Raw genomic sequence first — 23,150 nt, forward strand, 5'->3', positions numbered from 1 at the left:
TTCAAGTTTCAACGCTCCTAAAAGTTTGGAGTTGGATAAAACTCTACCTAGGCAAAAAGGAGTAGCTTGGGTGAGCCAATGATTTACGCATCAATTTTTCATTAGCTCAAATTAAAGGAGTGTTTTTATCAACCTGATAGGACAAAGCACAGACTCGGATGAGAACTTAGCCACGGGTCTGCTCCCTGTTGACGAGTGTTCGAATCCCACCTCCAACTTACCTGATACACGTGGTGTGTGTTGTTGTGTGTATATCAAAAAAAAAAAAAAAGTTTAAGAAAAAAAAAAGGGGCAGACTTGGGCTCGGGGAGTTTATAAACAGTGCTAAGTACCTTCATTTTCTCACTTTTTAAGTCTGAAAAATCCCAATTTTTAGGAATGAGGCTGTAAATTCGAAATCTGTTGGCATTGAGAAAGCATACTTGAGAAAGGTCTTCTTGCGTACGATGTAAATCCTCATGAAAGTTCTTCGGATTGGTGAAGAAAACCACGTGTCAGGATGTGAACAGATAAACAGCAGCTTGAAGATAATTAGGGATCCATAGAGCTGCATAAATGTAGGCTTTGATTACCTCCAAATAAATAAGGTCGGTGAAGCTAACACAAACCATTGCATTGCCCACCAGTCAATTCTTCTTGGCGAATGAGATGGTAAGCTGAAATAAGATTACATCTAATAGGACATAACCATTGTCAATGTTATGATCAGAGAAGCATGAATCACTCCCGTAGGATTTCTTATACTGTATTAAGAACAAAGAACAAAAGCGATTCAAACAAATAACCAAGCACCAAGCACCAAAAGCCTCCTTTAAGTAAACTTATTCTACATAACCGATCCAATTGAAACAAATCAATGAATCCCAATGGCAGTAACGGAATCTACTATGAATATCTCACATCATCAATGAGCCTGATCCCAACAAAGTGCCGACAAACCAAGTTAAATAAAGGCATTTTAGGTTTGCATTAAAAGAGGACAGAGGACCAAAAGGGAATAGGTAGATCAATGCCACTAATATCATATACCCCAAACCCATAATTATTTTTATTATCTATATGTATTCCTTACAGATAACAGTACATTTTTCCTCTCTTCCATTCCGTCCTCACTACTACTAGAAAGTATCCAATGATTCTGTTATTACGAGTGAGGCCCATCAAGCCCCAGCGTTGCAGTGAGCCATTTGCAGACATCATCCATCTCTTCAGGGACAGTGTAATGTCCAAGCCTGCACAGTTCGCAGTTACTCAAAACAGATTGTTTATGTGCTTTGTAGCCATTTAATTTTAGGAAATGAACACAAAATAAGTCTTTCAAGGTAAGAGAAACTTATTAGGTACCCATTGTAGGTTTTGAATGTGGTATTCCGAAATCCAGTTGAAGTCAAAGCATGTGCAGATCTCTCTCCATGTTTATAAAGGACCACATCATCCCCTATGAGAGAAAAGAAGCAGGTCACAACCCATACCTCCATAATAGCTCATTGCACTTCCAGAGTAACATAAGGAATTCTATATATATATATATATATATATGAGGAAACTGTTGGTGAGCTAGCTTGCCCAATCACATGGGTCCCACATTTTGGGGAGTGATCCAAACCATTCATTTGCAAGGCCTTATCATAGATAGGGTGTGTACCAAAAATCAGCTCCATAGGATCATCCTAACCCCTCCATTTGTGGAGGACAAAAATGGACAGACTTGTACACCACCCATATATGTAAGGGACTTTCAAATGAATGGTTTGGATCATCCTAACAAAGTGGGCCCCCATGTGATTGGGCAAGCTAGCTCACCATAAGTTTGGTTAAGCTCACCAACAGTTTATATATATATATATATATAACTTCATGTTATAACTTATAAGTTATACTTACAAGTATAGTACCATAAGCATCTAACCATCGTATCAACATCCTTGGCAGTATAGCAATGCAGTATATGAGAAAAGCATGGCCCAAAATGTTGTTGGGTACAATGGAGGTTAAGAAAAGATGTTATCCACTAATTAAAGTTAAATATCTGGTATAACTTTTTAAGCTAATGGACATGTCAATCAAAACGGAAATTAAGTGACATAGAATATGAGAAAACAATTTTCAAGGTCCAATTAGAAAAAAGCTAATGGTCTTGGCTTTGTTAGCAGCTTACCTAACGAGGGAGAGAATAAGTTCCGAGTAAAATAAGCCAGATGTTCCCCCTTGAAGCCACAGGCATGCATATTATATATGGAAAACTGTTCCTGCACTCGAGCTTGAAAAACATGTGGGCCCACTGTTTTTGGATGATCCAAAGCATTCATTTGGAAGGCCCTTACATGGATGGGGTATGTACAAAAAATCAGCCCCCATGTATCATCCTAACCACAAATCTGCCCATTTGTACCCTCCAAATATGGAAGGGTTAGGATTATCCATAGGGGCTGACTTTTTGTACACACCCTATCTATCTTTGGACCATCCAAATGAATGCTTTAGATCATCCAAAAAAAGTGGGCCCACATATTTTTTTGATGCTCGAACGCAGATAAGCTAAGCACAGGAACAGTTTTCCCATTATATATCTCTGTGTGTGCCGGAACCAACCCCCCGCCCGGGGCCGCCACACGCCGTACTTGTTGCAGTGCGGTCTGTCGGTCGCTCTTTGTGTTGCCCTTTGGCTTGCGAGATTCGCAGTTGTGTGTAAATGATTCATGTATGTTTACTTTGCTTCGCAACGACCTGAGATGGAGGACAAGCTCAGGGATGAGCTAGCCCGGGCGGATGCGGCCGAGGAGAGATTGGGCGAGGTTCAGGTTGTGGGGTATGTTATAGGGTTTGGGGCCAAAAGAATCCCCAAATCATGTAGCTACTCGCTACCGGTTTTGTAATTGAAAGACAGAAAGCTGTAAATCTAAGCCAGTGCTTCCCAATTCATGATTGAGGGTCTCAAAATCATAGGCTGCGATTTTGGGAGGCAGGATGAGATTTTGGGGCCCTTGCGATTTTGATGCTTTCTTTATTGCTTTCCGCATTACATTTACTTTTCCGGGCGACGATAGTTATAGGATTCAGGGATCCAATAGCCCTGGGTCATATAACAAAAATTCTCTTCCCCTTTGCAGCAAAAAGGAGAAAGAAGGTTGTGTGTAGGTTAGTCTTTCATAGAACTGAAATGCCCATTGGTTTTCAACATTTACAATCCACAAGGTTGTGTAGAACAAGAAAGAGACAGAGAAAGACACAACCGCCATTTTCCACCAGAAGAGAAGTTCGTTCCAAGTTTCTGCCTGTAGGATTTTGATAGTGACAACCATTCTAGATGGACACACAAATAGCATCATGGTTGGTGTTTCAGTGTGAATTTGTGAACAAGTAGACCGTGTCATTTATACACTAGTTAGTTCCAATTTCAATCAAAATACATCTTACAAACTTATTGCTATAGGCCTATTTAACACAAAATATAGATGTCACACTTCATATGACAGGTTAGAACACAAACTCGCAGCTGCATATAAATATACCACAAGGCCAAGTTTAGGTTTTAAATTTTGGTTTCGGTAACCACAGAAACAAAAACGTTTTAGTTCCGGTTGGATATTTCAATAGAAATCTTATAAAATCAGACGTACATGGAAACATATGCAAATAAGAGAATTTTAAGATGAAACTTTAGGAAATACTAGAATAAGCACAAATACATAAGCAAGACAGTCATCCATGATAGTTTAACAACATAAAAACCTAGTGACATGCGTTTTTGCGTATGTCTGATGATTCAGTACATACCGCAGTTCAAGTCAACTCAACTCAACTAAGCCTTTGTCCCAAACTAGTTGGGGTCGGCTAATGAATCCTTTAGAAAATTTTCATTCAGAAGGTGAAAGGATCTACCCGGCTCAAAATGACTAAGTCTAATCTTGTACTAGTTGGGTTCGTCTACATGGTTCACATATAAAAAAAAAACGGCCCAGTGCACGAGGCTCCCGCCATTGCAGGGTTACCGCAGTTCACATATAATTCATATAAATATCTATACATGATACAGAAATCACATTTCACAAGCAATTCATATACATATAATTATATAAGACAACCAAACATAGACAACGCCTAATAAACTTTTGGTTTTGATTTTGGTATGCATTTCGGTGGGGATGAAAACAGAAATATTTCGATCGTTTCATCTCGATTTTGGCGGGAATTTAAAACCATGGGCCAAATTACTGCTGAGTACTATAGTAACAAGCAGAAATACTCAATTGGAAACTGTAGTCAACGCCATTGGGTGTTGGGAGAAGAAAAGAAGTTGCAAACACTAATCATTATAAGGTCATGCATAAAGAATAGATCCAAAATGGCATATTTAATCTGAACAAATAACACACAACGCACACACACGAGCACACCCACACGTGTGTGCACGTGCGCACATGCACACACACACACACAAATACCTTTTCCATGGCAGAGCAGATGGGGCAGGGATGCAGCACGTCTTGCAGCCTCTTGTGACCCTTCTATCTTGTTCTTCAAGCTCCTGGAGAAAACCAGTTATTGAGTGATAAAGATAGGCCTCCATATATGACAGAGATATAGAAATAGAAGAAGCCTTTCAAATGAAATGTAAGAACTCCATTGAGATAGAAGGAAGTCTCGCACCTTGAACATGGAAGCCAACCACTCAGACCAACAACTCCACTTAGATTGACTGGGTATGGATTACTATTGCTATATTTCCCATGAGCAAAGCAAGTGGCGGAATATAGGGCAGTGGCAGCACCCATGCTGAAGCCTCCAACACCAAGCTTGACTGTAACATAAAGAATGATGGCACTGTGAAGTTACAATTCAATTGAATGTGCTAGATATAATGTTTGGAAGATATGTATCAATCCATATAGTTCATACAGAGTAGTGTAAGTGTGTAACTAGTTGAACAATAAAAGAGCCTAAAATTATTAAAAAAATATATAAACAAAGACTTCTCCTGACACCTGTATCAATGTACGGCCAACTTTGTACAGTTATTTTTATATTTGAAAAATGGAGTATCCATGTTAAACGGCTGAAAACTAAGTTGAAAGAAGAGACGTAGAGCATTATTTGATAGGAAATTGGGTGTTTAAGTGATCTCATGACCAGAGATACTTGCTAAGTTATCTGCAACTTCAAATAAGCATATAGAGCAACCTTTTCAAACAGATGAAGCAGAACAATATCATAAGTCACAGAATAAAATATATTCTCTTGAATTGATATCATATAGTCGTAAATAAGAAAGCATCTGGTTAGTTTCCAAGAAACGTACTATCAGCAGGCTCTGTCGATAACAGGTTTGCAACATGTGCTGCTGAAGAATCTAAACCTTCCAGATCATCAGGTCCATCCTCCGAAAGGTCTCCTACATCAAACCCTGATACAGTGCAAAGGAGATCTCTAATTTCTACTAGAAATCATTTTATTTTTTTTGAAATGGAAATTCTACTAGAAATCATTTCAAATGGAACATGGAGCAGATTACAAAATGACTATCGAAACTTGACTAGCCTAATAGTTATTTTAATCAATATAAAGAAATTAATCTTACAAGCAGCGCAAGGGAATCCACCAAAAATTGCTACCGGACGAGTAGGAGCTGTTGGACATATCCATTTAATCTGCATCATTGTAGAAAGGGAACTCAAATTTCATTATAAAAGATAAAATAATTAGAGGAAGTTCCTATTTAACCCAATACATAATTATTTTATGCTTACATTAGGAAGAGGAAGGGTCTCCAAGAGCTGGGACCAGCTGCAAAAGAAAACCAGAAACAGTCGAATGATAAATCTGTGCTTGGGAGCTTCATAGTACAACTTACAACTATTCATTGGGGCAGTAAAAATGTGTTCAAATTAAGCAGTACAAGAACCAGTGCAGACATGGTTGCAATCACAACTTAAGATGTAAGGAGAGATCATTACTCAGAAATACTTAAAAAATTTAATAGATTTAAAAAAAAATTCAATTCTTGAAATTAACACCAAGTTCTCTGGCTTTAGCATATGATAGGTGAGGGCCATCGCCAGAACTTCAGAGAAACAGAGGTCGACATTTTGAGGAAAGTGCATGCATGTTATATCAGAGAGCAGAAGGCAACTTAATAACGGGGTTTGTAACAAATACTCACAAATTTGTATCAGCCTCAACCTAAGGGTGTATGAACGACAACAGAATTGAATAAAAGGTTATCGTTTTTCTCTCTCAAATCCCCAGCATCTTAGGCTACAACTAGGGCACCAGAAGCAGCACGAAGAGGGAGCCAGTATAAGAGCAGGAGTGACAAAACTAAGTTAGACAACAGGCTATTTTTGGGACCTAAAGCATCTATGAATTGCAAGACTCCAAACTGAGCGGCATCATATATCTATGGTCCAGAAACAGGGCAGCATAAAGTTATCAGATTTCTAATTGGTAAGATGCAGTGGCATATGCTAATAAATACATCTCTAGAAAGCTTCTAAGCATGCAAACCAAGTAGAATGCAAGATAATAATCATATAGATGCATCTCTAGAAAGCTTCTAAGCATGCAAATCATGTAGAATGCAACATAAGTTAAAAGTTTCCATCAACAGATCGGTCAGGAAAAAAAAAGGAAAAGAAAATTATATGCAAAGAGTGTCCAGTCATAAAATTTCTAGTATCCTAAGAAAAGACTACCATTAAAAAAAAATCATAAGAAGAGACTATAGCATGACAATCTCAAATCAGTTAACACCATGAATCCAGAATAAAAACATCACACCAAGAAAACACAAATAAAAGACAATAAATCCAACATGGTGGCATATTATTAATATTCCTGTAACTTTAAGATCCTACGATAAGAGTTACCTAAGGCCAAAATATAGCTTGCTCATTTGGCCAAACAACCAAGCTACTAAACCAGTGGTCTCCAATTCAAGCCTCCAGAGATATTTACTTTTCTAATTCAGGACCACCCTGAACAAACCTCAGCAGTAAAGTAAAGAATAGAAAAAGGCCAATAAAGCCACCACAATCATATGTTATTTATTCCATGGTGTTCTCTCTCTCTCTCTCTCTCTCTCTCTCTCTCTCTCTCTCTCTCTCTCTCTCTCTCTCATCAATACAAGAGAGGATCTCCATGAAAAAGACATGGTATTCCCGCATGGTTAAACCAAAATAAAAGCATTCCCTGCAAAAACACGACAAGACATTTACGTTCTCTAGATCTTATTCCCCTGATTCTGCACCAAAAAACCCCACCATTCTATTCAAGGTATATGCTTGTGGAAAAAGAAAAAAGAATAAAAGCTCACGAACCAGGACAAAGAAGGAAAAGGAATAAGCACTAGGATGCACACAGCATCAACTCTCTTGTCCCCATTTGGCACTCTGTCGACATATCCGGTTGGACCAGATGTAGATAGCAACCACAAAGAAGCAATAGATTGAGACGGTTGATATCGTAAGTTCGTAGCCATATAATATGCATACACAAACAAAGATTTGGCTTTCTTGTAACTTCGACACCGCAGACTGCCAACATAGGCACTACTTAACTGTAACTGTCAGCATAGGCACTGCACTGTCACTCGCTCACACAGACAATTGGTAGACTAACATATAAAGATCTCTCTTTTCTTTTATTTTAATGATTTTTTTTTTGTTTTTTATTGATGAATGTGACCATACAAGTTGAATTTTTTTTTAAGGCAAATGACATAATCAATGCAACCTACCACCTTGTCATATTCAACTACAGAAGAGAATGAGCAAAAACCCATTCAGTAAACAACCCTGGCACAAAAAACTAGTTACAAAAATAGAATTCGGTTCTCCAAGTGAAGTTATTGGCATGAACACAATGAACAAACGAATAGAAAGAAAAATTTAAATGCTAGCTCTGATGATTTTAGAATAACAGCAGAAGAATCAGAGTGCTGAAAATAGTAGATGATACCTTGAGCCATTATCACCAAGGCCGTGAAGCCAAACAATAGTGGCCTGGTGTCTCCCTTTGGGCCTAACCACATGGGTCCTTCCAAATTCAAAAGTCCTTCTAGCAGTCCTAACGCCTGCATTTTTCCATCAATGCAACTTAATACCAAAATACCCAGAACAAATGAGAAGAATAAAAAAAATATAGAAACCATGATAGAACAGAAGACCTAGAAAAAATACGCAGAGTATCCGAAACACAACCCAAACAACCACACCATTCATCTATTACTGATAATTCTACAATTCATTTTTCTTTTTTGAGATGGGATAATTCTACAATTCATAAAAAAAAAAAAACCCAAACCAAGAAAACCAAATACATATATACAGAGAGAACTGGCAAAGGGGACAATAAAACCTAAGTAACAATGGATAAAGAAATAAATGAGAGAGAAGAAACAGAACCAGAGCTGCTCCCGTGGCTCATCGCAACCGCACTAAGAACTGCGTCTCTTGCAGTGAAAGCAAAGAGATCCTGCAATGAAAAAAACAGCACAGTGACCTCTCTATTTATACCCATTTTGAATAAACGAAACAAAACTCGTGATTCTGAATCCACTAATTGCTTACACCAGCAATGCACTGTTCCTGAAAAGGCCTAGAAGATTAGACAAAAAAGAATAGCACCTAAAAAGGCAAGATAAAGAAAGAAGAAAAGTAGAGAAACTTTTGGGGAAGAGAATCTAACTCTAGATCACGAAAAATTATGAAATAAACCCCCATCCAATAGGATTTCGATTATTGGAATAAATGCTGTAGGCACAATAATCCAGGAATATTTCCAAAACAAACAAAACAAAAGGAAGATTCATTTCATTATTTTTTCTTTTTAATTTGGCAAGATATTTCCTACCCAAGAACTACAAGAAAAGCTCCCCATCGTCAAAAGGCAAAAGGTAGCAGTAAATTAAAGACAGAATGGAAAAGAGGAGAAAAAATAAGAAGTGGGTTTCAAAAATTTTACACCAACCTGGACGTGCGGAGCAGCTACAAAAGTAAATTACCTTTTTCTCTCCTTTTTCTCGCTTCTCTATGTTTGTTTCTCCTCAGCCTTCTTTGGTTTTGTTGGGTTTTGTCAATTGCTTATGTGTGATGATTTCATTGGGAAATAGCCCTTGGAACCAAACCAAAAATAAAACAAAACAGGCTGTGAGATGTCCAAAATAAGGATCCAAGGAGTTCAACTTTCAGGGACTGAGGGACCAGACCAAAATTTCATCCAACAGTACAGATTTCACGAGTTACACTCTGAGAAACAAATAAAGGGTAGTCATGAAAATCTTCTAGGTAGGTGATGGCAAGCATGTAAGTCAAATTGAGTTATCAAAAAAGAGAATTTATACGATGGGTGGGGGTGAAAACAGGTGAAGTCTAAAACAAAGTAGGTACGGCCCACTTTTTTTTATGATCCAAACCGTTCATCTGTTCGGGCACAACGTAAATAGGTTGTGCCCAAAAATCATTTCCACAGGATGATCCTGACCCTCCGATCTGTAGTTGTGAAAATTTATAAATTCATATAAATTCTCGTCAAGAAATATGGGGAAGTGATAAATGAGTCCCTTTTCATTACTAGGGACACCCAGCTAGAGTGTCTCTATGACTGCAAAGTGGCTGATATACTTCACATTTGACGGAATGAAGTGACCTGATTGCCACGTACAATGCAGCTGGGTGTCCCAAGCAATGAGAAGGGGCGCATTTATCATGTCCCAAAATATCATTTAACACGTGGTATTTTTTTTTTGGGGGGGGAGGGGGGGCATTACCCTTTTTTTTTGGCAGTTTTCATTGAATAAATAAATAATTAAAATTAAAAAATTAATTAAAGCATAATGCTCGAGAATAATACTTGATAGACTAATATTATGTGATCATAATATCTCAATCAAGTAGTGATATTCTACTAGGAATCTCAAAAAAATAATTTTCCTTTTGACAATATCAATCATAATATCATAAATTTTTGGCCCCATCACTTTGCACCACACATGTCATTAAAATCCTCCATGCGTGTGCCGCATGTCACATATTATCTGGTGGTGCCATATCCCACTAGCAGCTATCCTTTTCACTTAAGGAATAAAATTTTGCAAGTGACATATGCCGTGCCCGTAACTAAATTTGCAACTTAGGCCAGGTTGAGTTTTTTATGGGAAAACTCGAGATTCATGAATCCAACCCCACCCAATATAGTTTTTCGGGTCGGGTTTTTAATGTTTAGCTTGGGATAGTGATTAATTTCAAAGATTATTGAAAACGACAAATTTTCACACCAAAAATATCTAAATTTAAGTTGCAAATTTAGCTTAGGATAGTGATTAACAAGAAAACAATTTTTTTCATATCACAAACATGAATGAAAGCAATTATATCAATATATTGGAAAATAAGTTGTCATGTTATTCATTAGATAATTAAGTAATTCAGAGTCCACCGCCTATAAGAGTCGAGTTGGGTTTTTGAGTTTCGAATTTTTTTTCTTTAAGCCCAACTTGAGCCAAGATTGCAACAAGTTTTCAACTCGAAAGCCAAACAACCCAAGACTCATGATCTTTGAACCTGGCCCAGGGTATGTTCAGGTCGGGTATGAACCGACCCAAGTGGAATGACGACATAATTCACTACGACTGTCATGATATATGGTATACACCGCACTGCATGATAGCAGCTGAAGCCACTTAAATAAGATTACTGGAAAGTGACAAGAGACGGATGATTTACTTAAGAAAGCCTCAGTGAATTTGCTGTCTGCACAATCCTCTTTTATGTATTTCTCTGTTTAGGATTGGTGATCTCCTGTAGCTTGCATATTGTTGTTTTTCATTAGCCCTTGGTGGCTTGTAGCAGCATGCTAAGCTAGGTCCTTGGTGGCCCGTTCTCTTTATTTCTCCTTTTCTTTTAATATATCTGGTGGGGGTCTTTCCTGACCCAGCTTAATCATTATAAAAATAAATAAAAAAAGTCGTGGAAAGCTTCTTATGAAGTTGTATAATATTGTTCACTCTCACGACATCTGATCTTAGTTGATTCTTAATCATTATGATCGGTTTCAAGTGGTGATATATTCTTTTGTTTTAAAGTCGGTAGCTCCTCTTTTGATTAAATTTAGATCTCTTCATTATGATAACCACTTCTTAGTGGAGTCCGCTTGATGGACGGTGAAGATCCAGTTCACAGACGTACTTGATTACTCGCCCCAGGTTCGTTCTAATTTTTTTTTTTTGCTCATTTTCTCACTACCTTTTTAACAAAGCCGGATCCCTACTTGCGCTTAGAAATTAGAATAGAAACATGCCCGGGACGCTTCATTTCTCAGTCTCTCCATGCTGGCCTGCTTCTTCGCCATTAACTTACAAAATCATCCCTTGTACTCATTTTTTCTCACTCTCCTCCTTTCCTCCCGTCTTCATAAAACCCCTCGTTCTCTCTTCTCAATTTCACGCTTCCAATTTACAAAACTTCTCCAAAACCCACACCTCTACTTTCTGCACCACCTATCAAGTAGGGGGTGCCTTTCCTGACGACGATTTCGCTCTTAAAACTAGCCTCGGCTATGAAGACAGGCTAGCAGACGAACAAGGGCAGGACAAATGGGACTCTTCCAAGTACGAAGCTCTTCTCAATGGTGGCGAACAGGTCACTTCTGTCCTCAAGGAGATGCTCAAACTGGTAACTAAGCTAAGTTCTCCTTTTTCCTTCTCTCAGGCATTTCCTCAAACAAAACCCGTGCATACATTTATTGCAAGTCTATCACATAGTTTTCTCTATCTCTTTATGTTTGCTCAAGGACATGCTCAAACACACTCTTTTCCATCCTTTCCAAGTTTTCTTGACTTTCTCTGGACCCATTATGTGTGCTCAAGGAGATGCTCAGACTGGTAGATTTTTTCTTCCTCTCAAGCATTTCCTCAAATATCACCCATACATTCATTTATTGGAAATTCGTCACAGAATTCTCCATCATTTCCTAATTTTCTTGTCCTTCTCTCAGGACCCAATATGTGCGATCAAGGAAATGCTCAACTGTCAACTCTTACGCTCTCTCTCTCTCTGTTTTCTCTCCCTTGGCATTTCCTCAAAGAAGACCCTTTCATTAATTTATTGGCAGTCCATCACATGGAATTCTCCATCCCTTTCAAGTTTTCTTGGCGTTATTTGAGGACCCAATATGTGCGCCCTTTTGAGTCGTTTGATTCATCAAATATGCTTTTTCATTGACTTATATGCACAACACTTGGTTATGAATTTCTATACGCTGATGACAAGGATCGTGCAGTTGGAGGATATGAACATGGATGATACGTCGGAGGCAGCGGCAGTAGAATTAGTTGCCCAAGGTGTCATTGGGAAGAGAGTTGATGAGATGGAGTCTGGGTTTATGCTAGCTCTTGATTACATGATCCAGCTTGCTGAAAAGGATAATGATGATCAGGTATCATTCTGCTTGTCTTCTCGTTCCCAAATTAAGATTCATTTTCAACCATGATTCTCTCCTCAGAGCTGTCCTGTGCCAACACTATGTCTTTTTCCATGTTTTGTTGACAAGACTGTGTGAGAGAAAGTGCGGAAAACCTTGAAAACAGAGAACAAGTGACAGATAAATCACCCCCTTTGGTATCACCTGAAATACGCACTTGTCCTTAAACTTTGATTCGATGAAATAGTAGGTTTTTATTGTTCTTCTCTTCTTTTTTGGGTGGCAGAATTGCAAACAAAGAGCCAAAATCATACAAACAAGGTAACTGAGATCGTCAACAAACAAACACAAAATAAACAACATTAAAGAACCAAGCAGACAACAAGGGTAACCAATTCCCCACTACCATACAATATCAAAACGCATCATCCTCCGCCAAAACATCAGTAACCTCATTTGCCTCCCTCAATGTATCATGGAAAGAAATATCAGTGAAAGAGCAAACATCTACATCTTTTGAAGTCCAAAGCAAATATATACAGCTTCCTAGATATGCTCCGGTAACCTCCAAGGATAGTTGTAGCCTCTACATGTCCATCTGATCATGTTGTGCGAATGACCTTCCACCACCAAGTATCACACATCTATAGAGGTTGATATTGGGAAGAGAGTTAATGAGATGGAGTCTGGATTTATGTTTGCTCTTGATTACATTATCCAGATTGGCGAAATGGATAATGATGATCTTGTATCACGGTTCTTGTCTTCTCGTTCCCAAATCGATGCTCATTTTCAAGCTTGATTGTCTACTTCAGAGCTGTAATGTGCCAACACTATGCGTCTCTCCTTCTTAGTATGTTTTTCTGTCTTTTGTTGACAGGATTTTGTGAGAGAAAGCGTGAAAACCCATGAAAACAGAAAACCAGTGAGAGATAAATCACCCCCTCATCAGGGGTTTTGATGAATGTATTCGTCTCAGTTAAGGAGATATTTGGTATTAACTGAAATAGTAGGCTTGTATTGCACTTGGGTTCACAATGACAGTGTGGGTGCTCTGCTTTGAATACGCACTTGACATACCTTCGTTGAAACTTTGATTCAACGAAATAGTAGGCTTGTATTGCTCTTTTCTTCTTTTTTTGGTGGCAGAACTGCAAAAACTTATTCGAAGAGCCAAAAACATATAAATAAGGTGACTGGGATGGTCAACAAACAAACAAAACAAAACAAACAACATTAAAGGACTGAGCAGATAACAACTGTAACCAAATCTCAACTAATATGAACTATCAACATGCATCCTCCTCAGCCAAAACATCAATAACCTCATTTGCCTCCCTAATTTTTTTTTCATTTGCCTCCCCCAATATATCATGGAAGAGAAAATATCTACAGCTTCCTAGATATGTTCCGGTAACCTCCAAGGATAGTTGTAGCCTCTAGATGTCCATCTGATCATGTTGTGCGAATCACCTTCCACCACCAAGTGGCCCACATCTATAGATGTTGATATCCTGAAAACATGAAGCAAAACAAGGATCTGAACACAAGGTTGGCTAGACAATGGTTTCTTTCAATGTTTACATGTTACTGTTCTGTTTTCACTTTTCATTCATTTTTTTTTTGACAGCGCAAGTCACTCTTGGAGGTTGTCAAGGAGACTGTTCTATCCCATCTTACCAAGAAATGCCCCCCACATGTGAGTTTGTGTTCTTTAAGCATGTTTAGCAGCTGACAATGACTCCGGGCAGAAAGAAGTTCCAACCATGACTGTATACTAAACTAAAGTAGTTTCATTCTGGTTTGTGCAATAGGTTCAAGTCATTGGCCTGCTTTGCCGAACTCCTCAGAAAGAGAGCAGACATGAACTACTGCGCCGAGTGGCTGCAGGTGGCGGCGCATTTGCCAGTGAGAAAGGTACAAAGGTTCACCTACCAGGGGCAAATCTAAATGATATTGCTAACCAGGCAGATGATTTACTTGAGGTAAACAATCAATATTTGGCAGGACAGCTATTATAATGCTTTCAATTTTCATTTGAATTTGAGATGACAGCATGCGGAACTTTACCTTTTCATCTTACACATGAAAGCAGAGTATGTGCCATCATAAATTTTAGGCAGTGATAATATGAAGTTAAGGAAAACACTTCTACAATGGGATCCCGTATTGAAAGTAAAGAAGGGGTGAAAATGGCCGAACGATTTGGACACTTTCACATGTTTTTTTATTTTGTGGGGATATGCAATCTCTTTATTTTGTCTTATGCGCACGTGGCACAATAGAGGATCCCCTGCTTTTTTCAGCATGGGATCCCGTTTTCCTAGCATCCCTCTATGTTTAATGTTCTATATTTCCTTATTCTCTAATACATGATTCTGTGGCATCATTAAGCCCTGCTGAATTCTTTCTTACAAATTAAGGATGTAACTTTTCAAATTCCGAATGAAGGAAAGCAACATTCCTAATTTTAATTTCCTAAGGGGCTGTTTGGATGTAGGGAATTTTTTTGGGGGAATTGTTTTCCATGGAAAATTATTTTTCCAATGTTTGGTAAACTCATTTTCCATGGAAAAGTTTTTCAAAATAAAAATTTTTCCTTGTTTTTAAAGTAAAACTGAAAATCTACTAGGCCCTGGAATTTGTATTTTTCATGGAATATTTTTTGTTAACAGAGCCAAAAGCACTCACCACCTCTGAAAAGTAGTCATTCTTACCATTGAAAGTTGATTATGGATCTTTGTTTGACGACTTGAAATCTGAATATGCACAATATATAAAATGGCCTTGCTTGATTTTTGGGACCTGTGCTTATGGCTTGTGACGCATCTATGTCTTGCAGACAATGGAAGCCAGACCTACTGTTCCAGATCGAAAGCTACTTGCAAGGCTTGTTTTAATCAGAGAGGAAGCCCGAAATATGATGGGTGGTGGAATATTGGATGAAAGAAATGATCGTGGTCTGAGTACCCTCCCTGAAGCAGAGGTCTGTGTACATTTGAGTTTCTAATTCTTCTGAACAGAATATAACATCTCGGTTAATTTTTATTTCCGGCATACATGAGTAAACCAGGTAGCTTTCAGATGGTTAGGAGTTGAAAATGTGTACAGAAATAATGATTTTCATGAGTATGCTGGGACTTCCAAACAAGATCATTAATAATAATGATCACAAAATCCCAATTTCCGTTCTGGTTACTTGATGTCTGCCTCTTTTGAGTTTTCTTAGAATTCTGAAATTTTCAACTTCACCTTTCTTATTTAGAGAATTTTATTTTTTTAATATTTCATTTTCTTAGTTTTCAGTGCTTGATTTAGTTTATCTATGCAGTCGCCCTCCACATGTCTCAAGCCAAATACTCTTGAAATCGTATCCTGATTAAATTGATTTCATCCGGTGCTTTGGACATGCAATCAAACTATTTATATCTATTTTGTTAATGGTCAAACTATTTATATCTATCATCCTTAGTTATCATAAAAAGTATACAATTTGGAAAAACAATTGGACTTTCTCCATGAAACTACTCGTTTTTTTAGCAGCAACAAATTTTATTTACAGGCAAGGCCGGGGGACCAGATGGTCAAACAGGCCAAAAATGAAAAAGAGAAAAAATACATCCTCAAGAGGAGAGATGATAAAGGAAAAAAAAAACTCTATCAAGGACCTAGAAACAGCCTCCCGTGCATGGCAATCAGCCTCGCAGTTTGCCGGTCTCCTCACATGCTGAAAACTGACGTTGTGCTCATCAATGGTATCCAAAATTTCTTTGAAAGTAATGAATCGAAAAGCAAAAAATTCTTTGAAAGCGTAAGCGAATCTCCACGGGAGGGGTCGCCTCTGCTAAGCCGCCTGATAACATTAAGCAAGTCCCCTTCCACTAATCCCGACCCTAAAAAACTAGAACGACTGCTTTGGGAAATCCGCGGACTTTCTTTTACTAAGAAAGAAGATTTCAACTGTGAAAGGCTTTGTAATCTACCAATTGTATTCCGTGTAAAAAGCAAGCACTTCCGCCTCATTAGTGTCTTTAATCCCAATTGGACCAGAAAAGGCCCAATTGGTAACGCCTTGGATGTCTCGAAGGAGACTACCCCTGCCTGCTGGACCCGGGTTTCCAATACTGGACCCATCGAAGCTAAGCATGAATCTATTCATTTTGGGAAGTAATAGCTGCAACTTGAAAACTGACGGTCAGAGAATGGATTGGGTTGTGTTTGCATTGCCTTTTTATCTTTATTATTATTTTCCGGGAGTTGAAACCATCTCATCTAAGTGCAGGTGAACTTCTTAACCAAGCTAGTTGCTTTGAGACCTGGAAAAACTGTTCAAGAGATGATATGTAATGTAATGCAAGGGAAAGATGAAGGGGCAGACAAGTTAGGCAAGGATGCGGAAGATACCACAGGCAATCAACGAACATCAAATGGAATTGCAGGCAGAGTTAGTTCTGTTATTCTTGATACTATAAATGCCATGATTTTATCATTGAGTCCTGCTTCAGTCCTCCACTTACTCCCATTTTTGGGATTGAGTAGGACCTCTGACAAACAAAGGAGGTGCCCATTTCATGTCCAGCAACCACCATTGCAAAAGTGGAGGATAACCTTCAGCCTGGGACTGAAATTGTTCGGTTTATACATAATGATTTATTTTTAGTTTGAAAAAGATGCATGCACAAGCCAAGAGATTGTGGTATACTGATTATTGTTGGGTTTACCAGGCGAGTGTCACAGGCCGTAAACCACGTCCTGTCCGGCCAGGCATGTTCCTTGAGACTGTTTCCAAGGTAATTTCTGTCGATATATATATTTCCAGAAGTTTAGAAAGAAAATGAATGACTAGAACACCCTATTTAGTTGTCATTCCTTTCTTGTCTAACATATATTTTTATTTTCTGTGCTTCTTAGGTATTGGGTGGCATCTACGCTGGAAATGTATCTGGCATTACAGCTCAACACTTAGAATGGGTAAATACAATTCTACCCGAGAAATTTATCAATTTGCTTCTTTTGATAAATAAATTGGTGCCATTTTCTACCTTGAAGGGTCTTTTGAATGGGCAACTACATTTCTACTTGAGAAATTTATCAAGTTGCTTATTTTGATGAATTTATTGGTGACATTTTCTACCTTTCAGGTTCATCAAAAGACCCTTCAAATTCTTCAAGAAATAGCTTTCTAGTTTTCCCAGAAGACTCAATCATCTTGAACTGGCCCAGTAAAACCATTTTCTTGCTCAGCCGCGGGGTGTGAACATCAATTGTTTTCCTTGTTAGAAGAGGTTCATGTGCCCTGAGTTTTGTGAGATCATGACGATCAGCTCTTCACTTAACAAACATATTACAGGCTCTGTTTATATTATATGGTATTTATAGAAAGCAAAAGAGAATTTCCTGTTACTTCAGTCAGCATTCTTATGTTGGCAATGGATAGGATCTGTAGCTGTACCTACTGAAACTTGCATGTAATCCTTTATATTTTAGTTTTCAAAAAAAAAAAAAAAAACTTGCATGTAATCCTAAGAAATTAGGCATGTCCCGCATTTCAGTTTGTCATATATGTAAAAATGCAAAAGTAAATCAATAAAACAAGCTGATATGGTTTGACATGTCTAAAGCGAATCTGGAAATAACATTCACAACGTAATCTTGATATCAGCACGCCCTCTTTCTCATAATGTCACTCATTTTATTAAACACTTCTAGACTTCTAGTGAGTTGGTGTTGGAAAGTTTGTCTTTATTCGATTTGCCTTACTTTTCTGCACGGCCAAACTGGCATGGGTCTCATGCCTAAAATGCGTTCCCAAATCATTCTGGAAAGGGATAAAGAAAAACGGGGTTTTCTCTCACACGAGTTTTACTATTATATACCTAAAATGTTCCAAAATAGGGGTGGCCAGAACCAAACCAGACCCGAAGAACCGAACTGGAACCAAACTGTTTAAAAATACTTTGGGTCCGGTTCGGTTCCACTGATGAAGAACCGAACTTATTTGGTTCGGTTTAGGGTCTAATGTTCTTGGTTCGGTTCTAGAACCGAACTTTTGAATATATATATATATAATATTTTTTATATTTCTATTATACATATATTTATTAATATAAATTACTTATAATATTAATAAGTAATAGTTAATACTATTCTTATAATAAGAAAGTAACTTATATTATAACTTTAATTAAAAGTTTTTATAAATTATAATTAGTAATTAGTAATTAGCCATTAGAACCGGACCGGACCGGACCGAACCGATTATGTTCGGTCCGGTTCGGTTCGGTTCGGTTCGGTTCGGTTCTTACGGTTCATGGAACCGGGAACCGAGAACCGAACCGGTTGGCCACCTCTATTCCAAAATATGTATGTCTAGAGCTCCTTCCTAAAACATACAGTAGAGAACCCTCCTCAATACGAGGGTGTGATCATGAGCATGCTTGGGCAAGAGAAATACAATGATGGGTTACCTCTTAGGAAGTTCTCGCATTGCACCCTTGTATTTTTCTAAAAAAGAAGAAGACGACCTTCCTCGATCCTGTTGATTAATATAGTCTTTTAGCTCCAAGATAACCAGGGTTGGTTTGCCAAACTTCATTAACAAATTTTACACCCTAGCGAGATCCGGAGTGAGTAGATTGGGTTTGGAGTGGTTAGACTTTCTTCCGCCATCAGCTTCTTTTGTATTTCTATTTTTTCTTTCTCTTGTAAATATTGAGGGCCGTCTTGGTTCCTTTATTAATACAACTTCTACCATTTCATAAAAAATAAAAATAATAAAAAACAAATTTTACACCCTCAACTCAACTCAACAAAGCCTTTGTCCCAAACTAGGTTGGGGTAATCTAAATGAATCCTTTAGAAAAATTTCATGAAGAAGGTTAAAGGAATCTACCTGGCGCTAATCCTGGCTCTAGTTGGGTTCTTCTATGTGGTCCGTTCTATCCTATCCAAGGTCATTTTCTCTGTTATGTTCCTAGCTATCAAGTATTTTCTCACTGTTTCTACCTAAATTGTTTTCGGTCAGCTCCTACCTCTTTTTACTCCATCAACACAAGTCCAAGGGCCTACGTTGTAAATGTCCAAACCATTTTAAGCAGTGCTCTCTCATCGTCTCCTGAATTGGTGTCATCCCCACCTTTTTACGAATGTCTTCATTTTTAATTCTATCTAACCCACCTTTTTATGAATATCTTCATTTTTAATTTTATCTAACCTTGTGTGGCCGCACATCCATCTAAGCATTCGCATCTCCGCTACACTCATCTTATATGCATGCTGCTTCTTGATGGCCCAACATTCTGAGCCGTACAGCATGGCTGGCCTTACAGCTGTCTTATAAAACTTTCCCTTCAACTTGGTCGAGATTTTACAGTCGCACAAAACTCTGAGACAAGCTTCCACTTCAACCAACCTGCTCTTATTCTATGGTCTTCAATCTCTCCTTCTTTATGTAGAATTGAACCAAGATAGCGAAAGATATCCCTCTTAGGTACCTCTTGTCCAATCATATTTACTACATCCTCGTCCCGCCTCCTTACATTACTAAAGTTGCACTCCATGTACTTTGTCTTAGTCCTAGCCATTAACAAATTTTACACCTATTTTTAAAAAATTGAAGAAACTAATGCTACCGACTAGAGGGAGAGTAGCTGTTTGACTCTATAGGGGAATGTACGTGCCCCCAATTCCAACTGAAAATTATCATCTGTTTGCGGTGATAAAGATCGGATCTGATTAGGAATCTAAACAAATCATGACCCAGACATGGGTATATCTGTTACGTGCCCACGTGGAAGAAATAAGTTTGTTTAGATTTTGTTGCTTTTGGAATTTCTTTTCTAGTTGTTTTGGATAAGTAGGAGTGCTATTGATAAGGGTTAGTTAGATTAGAGATTTTCAATAAATTTCATGTAAGCAGACTTTTTGAAGAATGAAGAAACCTGTTACAGAAAGTGTCTTTGTACACAAAGGAGGATTGATCATTCCCTCGAAGTGGATCAAGAGGCTGATCTTCCCTCTAAAAAGATCAACCCGTCGGTTCGTAACAATATCCGATCCAAATTGAGTCCATTAGCACCCCTAATTTTCACGATGAGAAATAGAAGAGGATGAAAATACAAGTACTCATAGGAAGAAGGGCGGAAATACATGAAAAGCAGGGTGTATAATATAATACGAAGAACCACATGGTTTAGCTTTTCTTTAGTAAATTGCACAAGTCAATTTACATGTCATGCTTCAATGCCTTTGGTCCGATAAATGATGATCCTATGCGTTGAACAAAACCTTGATAAAAAACGGGAAATGATATTACCACTACTGTATTTTGATGAAAGCACTCCTCACTTTATTAAAAAGTACGGTATAACCCACACCATACGATGATCCAAACCGTCCATTAGATGGGCCACAACCTAAATAGGTTGTTCCTCAAAAATCATTTCCATAGGTTGATCCTAACCCTCCAATCTATAGAGGGTTAGGATCAACCCTCTAGTATACAATCCGTCTATAGATCAGAGCGTTAAGATCAACCTATGGAAATGATTTTTGGGGCACAACCTATTTAGGCTGTGGCCCATCTAATGGACGGTTTGGATCATCCTATGGTGCGGGCCACACCGTTCTTTTTAAAAGAGTTTAATAGAGTGAGGAGTGGGTTCATCAAAATATAGTAGTGGGGATATCATTTCCCTAAAAAACAGAAAAATCTTTAATGAATATTTCTGATACCTATCTAGTCAAGATATTGATCAATGGCTCAGGATTAGCCTCTCATCATGTAACCAAAGGCAATGAGAGGAGCTAGAGATCATCCACTAGATAAACAACACAAATCAGCAACAATAACTCTAAGAAACACTTTGTGAAGCTTCCCCTAATTTGACGGATTTGCTTATTCATTTATACTAGATATTAGCCTACAAGACACACACATTGCTGAGAACTCAAATTTGATCACTTTCTGTATGATACAAGCTGTAGCCTCTCTAAGGCTCTGCAGTAGGATTTGTTCTTGTTTTTGTTGGTTTTATTTGTTTATTTATTTATTTGGGAAAATGATAATCGCACCCCTTTTACTGCATCTCCACCCTCTTTTTTCCCTCATATGATTTTGTATTCTATTTAAAGTTTCTCGCTTTTATTTCCTTTTCTGTTCCTAACTTTTCAACCCAAACGACTTTGATAATATAAGCTTTGCCGGCTTAATCTGTCTTTGTTTTAGGAGATCCCCTTTTAAGCTTGGACCCATTCAAACAGGTTTATCTCAAATTCTCAATGTGTATGCTTGAGTGGTTATACAGATGATCAAAGCAAGCTCATTTTTCCCTTTCAAGACTGATCTAAACTTGGTTTTAGAGTGCACGAAAGGTGAAGACAGAGAGATTTAATTGTCATCAGTAATATGACTAATTCCTTAATACTAATGATAATATGACCTAACAGTCAATGGACGTGAAGGTAGGGCTGGGCATACAGATGATTCAAATTGGGTAGAATCATCCAATCAACATGTCTTAGCTTTATTTTGTTGCCCTATTATTAGAGAACCATGGGACTCCCCTCCCCATAGGAATCTATGTTGACTATCATCATCTTCCTTGTTAGCAAACCAACCTTCTCCCGGGCACTGGACGAGCCTCGAATTGATAGATCGTTTACCAAAGATGAGAACTCCGGGAACCTCACAGCTTCGTTGACACACTCCTCCCTCTTGTCAAAAAGCTGACAAAGTATCTCAGCCGAACCCTCCTTGCTCAACATGCACCTCCTCTTCAAGACATCGACCAACAAACCAACAATCCCATCGGTCATTCTTATCGCCTCAATCCCCTCATCAAACCTTGCCATGCGAGCTAGAATATCAAGGGATGACCCAGCAAGGTCTTCACCATCAGTGATTTTCACCACCTGAATGAGCACTGGAACGGCCCCTGCCCGGACAGCCAGCGTGCAATTCCCATGGAATTGCACAAGCTCTGCCAAAGAACTAAGGAGATGGTGGGCAGCCAAACACTGTGTGGCTCCAAGGGCTTTCACCAGTGTTTGCACTGTACCTGCCACCCCAAATCCAGCCTTATTCTTATCCAACATGGCCAAACTACAGATAAAGGAACCAGCCAATTTCACGGATTCTGGTGAACACGGGGCGATGATGATGGAGTTGAGGAGTTGGATTGCCTCTGTTTTCGCGAGGAACTGTCTGAGATTAGGGTTGAGGGAGAGGTTGAAGAGGATAGAGAGCGCAAGGGTACATGTGGTGGACGATGTGCAGAGAGCAAGTAAGGTTGGTATGGCTTCATTTGTTTGTGCAAGCAGATTCCTGTTGTTGGGGCTAATCTTGGTGAGGTAGGATAGGGTTAGAAGGGCTTTGTGCTGAATTCCATCGGATTCGGACTGGGCTTGAGCCAGACACTTTGTTATTGTTTCACGGATTTGGGTGGACATGGTGATTAATGTGGGTTTCACGTTTACATCCTCTGGGTGTGGTTGAAGAAATAGTTAGTTGGGTGGCAAATATCGATAGTTTCAAAGTTTTTAGACATTAAAAGAAGCTCGACAGGGTGTATATTTGAATTTTAAAATATAATGTCTTGATGTGTCACGAATTTAAAAAAGAGCGTCGCCTAGGAATTTTCAAGATAATGAGAACAATCACATAAGGACAAGAGAAAGCTGTGTTTTCCTATGACATATATAAAAGCTTAGGACTAATCATCAAAAGTAGTATA

The 23,150-nt window shown here is 38.4% G+C and overlaps 3 protein-coding genes across 10 annotated transcripts; 1 reads left to right on the forward strand and 2 right to left on the reverse strand.

Moving 5' to 3' along the window:
* Positions 1–771: 771 nt before the first annotated feature.
* Positions 772–9,158, reverse strand: LOC143846590 (uncharacterized). 4 transcript variants are annotated; one of them, XM_077355074.1, is made up of 10 exons: positions 9,002–9,158; positions 8,403–8,472; positions 7,957–8,071; positions 5,748–5,784; positions 5,579–5,648; positions 5,300–5,404; positions 4,651–4,801; positions 4,446–4,528; positions 1,345–1,438; positions 772–1,232 (listed from the first exon to the last, which is right to left on the reverse strand). In XM_077355074.1, exons 2-10 carry the CDS (start codon positions 8,422–8,424, stop codon positions 1,145–1,147), a joined length of 765 nt encoding a protein of 254 aa, XP_077211189.1. In that variant the 5' UTR covers positions 8,425–8,472; positions 9,002–9,158; the 3' UTR covers positions 772–1,144. The 4 variants fall into 4 exon arrangements, with proteins under 4 accessions (XP_077211189.1, XP_077211197.1, XP_077211181.1 ...); XM_077355082.1 differs by having other exon boundaries at positions 8,968–9,050; XM_077355066.1 differs by lacking the exon at positions 9,002–9,158 and adding an exon at positions 8,851–8,936.
* A 1,863-nt stretch (positions 9,159–11,021) lies between these two features.
* Positions 11,022–18,029, forward strand: LOC143846613 (protein PEP-RELATED DEVELOPMENT ARRESTED 1, chloroplastic). 5 transcript variants are annotated; one of them, XM_077355121.1, is made up of 9 exons: positions 11,241–11,669; positions 12,277–12,432; positions 14,048–14,116; positions 14,232–14,402; positions 15,260–15,403; positions 16,700–16,861; positions 17,142–17,207; positions 17,329–17,388; positions 17,559–18,029. In XM_077355121.1, exons 1-9 carry the CDS (start codon positions 11,292–11,294, stop codon positions 17,601–17,603), a joined length of 1,251 nt encoding a protein of 416 aa, XP_077211236.1. In that variant the 5' UTR covers positions 11,241–11,291; the 3' UTR covers positions 17,604–18,029. The 5 variants fall into 5 exon arrangements, with proteins under 5 accessions (XP_077211245.1, XP_077211214.1, XP_077211236.1 ...); XM_077355115.1 differs by lacking the exons at positions 16,700–16,861; positions 17,142–17,207; positions 17,329–17,388; positions 17,559–18,029 and adding exons at positions 11,992–12,170; positions 15,980–16,665 and having other exon boundaries at positions 11,451–11,669; XM_077355107.1 differs by lacking the exons at positions 11,241–11,669; positions 16,700–16,861; positions 17,142–17,207; positions 17,329–17,388; positions 17,559–18,029 and adding exons at positions 11,691–11,878; positions 11,992–12,170; positions 15,980–16,667.
* Positions 18,030–21,960: 3,931 nt separating this feature from the next.
* LOC143858902 (uncharacterized) lies at positions 21,961–22,866 on the reverse strand. The gene has a single exon (XM_077369594.1). It carries the CDS (start codon positions 22,864–22,866, stop codon positions 21,961–21,963), a length of 906 nt encoding a protein of 301 aa, XP_077225709.1.
* Between the last annotated feature and the right edge of the window lie 284 nt (positions 22,867–23,150).

This window comes from Tasmannia lanceolata, unplaced genomic scaffold (genome assembly GCF_043159265.1).
Source record: "Tasmannia lanceolata isolate RefF3 unplaced genomic scaffold, GAP_Taslan_0.1 ptg000003l, whole genome shotgun sequence".
Taxonomy (NCBI): domain Eukaryota; kingdom Viridiplantae; phylum Streptophyta; class Magnoliopsida; order Canellales; family Winteraceae; genus Tasmannia; species Tasmannia lanceolata.